At 30.6% G+C, this 2,500-nt stretch overlaps 1 protein-coding gene across 1 annotated transcript in view; it reads right to left on the bottom strand.

The window, feature by feature from the left end:
* The window catches only part of LOC135225642 (myosuppressin-like), an 81,289-nt gene that overhangs the window by 14,637 nt on the left and 64,152 nt on the right, over nt 1-2,500 (bottom strand). Inside the window, exon 2 of the mRNA XM_064264968.1 lies at nt 230-453. Coding sequence (XP_064121038.1) covers nt 230-446 — 217 coding nt within the window. The 5' untranslated portion in view covers nt 447-453. The remainder of the gene's footprint in view (nt 1-229; nt 454-2,500) is intronic.

Below are 2,500 nucleotides of genomic sequence, written 5' to 3'. Positions count from 1 at the left end.
AAAAACACAAAATATAGAGAGGAAAGTACTATATTTCAGAGACTGCTGTCTCTCTCTTCAGGTATATATATATATATATATATATATATATATATATATATATATATATATATATATATATATATATATATATATATTCGTACTTATGTTTAAACAAATACCGAGAAATAAACTACCGTATGTGCAATGCATAAATAGTAGATGTTCGAAAGCCGCTCATGTGACCCACCTTTTGCATCGAGGTATTCCTCCATAGCGCGGGAGAACTCGGCGATATTGTTAAGGGCAGCGCAGAGCTTTTGGGCGTATGGGCTGAGAGGGAGCTTCTGGTCTGTGCAGATGGGCGGGGGCATGGCCTCGCCCGCCCCTGCGAACACCACCATCAATACGACGAAGCTCACCACGATGAGGGAACACCAGGAAGAGGAGGAACTGCCGAAGACCATTTTTGATCTGTGGGGGAAACGGAGAAAGACTTCGTTAGATGTAGGATATTTTTTTTTTTCTGAATGAATGTTTATGTACAAATGTGCTTTATTATATAAATTTTATAGTTGTATTTTTCTGATTGTCGGAACATGTATCTTTTTTTAATTTCTTTTACTGTTAAGCAGTTGGGATGAAACATGCTATCAAACGTATATTTACATAGGTATTAAACAGCTTATTAGTCTATATTAGTGAACACAAATATTACTTATACGTGTTCATATTTCTTTACTTTTTTGTTTATCTGACACTGGAAAAATAATCTTTACCTTTATTTGTTATTAGTAAAATAAATTTAGAAAAAGCACCATAGTTACAGATATTAACATGTTAGGATTAATATAAAGGATTATTTTTAGAATGATCAATAATGGCATAAAAACAAATAGAAAATAGACAGTTTATTTCCATTAAGGAATTTAACATATTAAGATAACCATGAAAGAATTCTACCGTTGGAATTGTATTCATGTTTCTCTTTCAATTCCACAACATAAAATTCTGGAAGGCAAAGGGTATACTGTGGAACATCCTCTAAAACTCTTCTCTGGTTATTTGTATTGATGTAATCTCTCTTTCTTTTATCTTTAAAAATTTTATTATATAACTTTTAGTTTGGTGATCACGCTTCTCTTTTAATGCCACTGGATGGTAAAATTCCAGGACTCAATTGCCACATCGTGGCAGCCTCTAGTAAAACCTTTTTATTTTTTATATTTTATTTATTTATTTTTTTATGGTAAAAGTCCCGTTTAGTGTCCGATATTACCCCAACTTTGCCAATCCTCCAAGTCATTCTGGAAGTCTCTTGATGTTTAAAAGGGATTCACAACTTTTCCATTTAGTATAAACCTTCATCCACAGATGCACATGACGTTTCATAGGGATTAGGAACTTTTTTAAATTGAAAAGAGATTTAAGTTTCTGGTCTGAGCTTTGGAGATATATATAACAAAAGCCGTTATGCAGTAATGGAGCTTAGTAAACCGAACTAATGTCAGATGAATATTCTGAACCATAAGGTTTGATTTTAATATTATATATTTTGTAATACTCCAAATTTTAATCTCAACATCCAATGCTGTAGTTAGACGACAATCGAATTACCCACATATTCTCAATCAACTTCATTTTATTCTCGTGATTTTGATTATTCACCTTTAATTCGTGCAAGTGTTAGTTAACTGTTTTCTCCGTCAATTGTAATTTTTTCAGCAGTAGAAGACTTAAGCGGCAGAGGGCTAAACAATAGCATAATAGAATCTGACAGAAACGAACACACTCTTTCAAACAAGCTATTCTAGTAAAAAAATCAGCAACGCCCAGAATAGGAAAAAGAACGGAAGGCTGTAAGAGAAAAGCGATAAGAAATATCCATCGGTTTCCTTGAGTATTTCGCTACGAATATAACTACTTTGAATTTTATGATAATCCTTTTGAAGACTGACGTCCCTAAAACCTTCCCCCCCCTCCCCCATCCATAATTCGTTTCTATATATTCTGAAATTCAGGGAAGGCAACGAATAGAGCGAGAGGTTTTCGTCATTGTAAATATATTCTTAAACATAACGGCGTTTCAGTCTTAATCCTCACATATTATTGCTATTTTATTTTTAGCTTTTGTTGTGTTTATCATTCACTATATCTTGATATTTCTTATAGATACAGTTTGTACGTTTAGAGTAATACAAAAAATATTTGTTTATGGACTTTTAAATCGTATACTATATATATATATATATATATATATATATATATATATATATATATATATATATATATATATATATATGTATATATATATATATATATATATATATATGTGTGTGTGTGTGTGTGTGTGTGTCTGTGTGTGTATACATACATACATACATCATACACGTACACACACATCTATATATATATATATATATATATATATATATATATATATATATATATATATATATATATATATATATATATATTGGAGACATTTTATCTCATAAAGTTCCTTTATATTAAATAAATT

The sequence above is a fragment of the Macrobrachium nipponense genome, chromosome 13 (genome assembly GCF_015104395.2).
Source record: "Macrobrachium nipponense isolate FS-2020 chromosome 13, ASM1510439v2, whole genome shotgun sequence".
Lineage (NCBI taxonomy): Eukaryota > Metazoa > Arthropoda > Malacostraca > Decapoda > Palaemonidae > Macrobrachium > Macrobrachium nipponense.
This window is presented reverse-complemented; position numbering and strand designations above follow the sequence as displayed.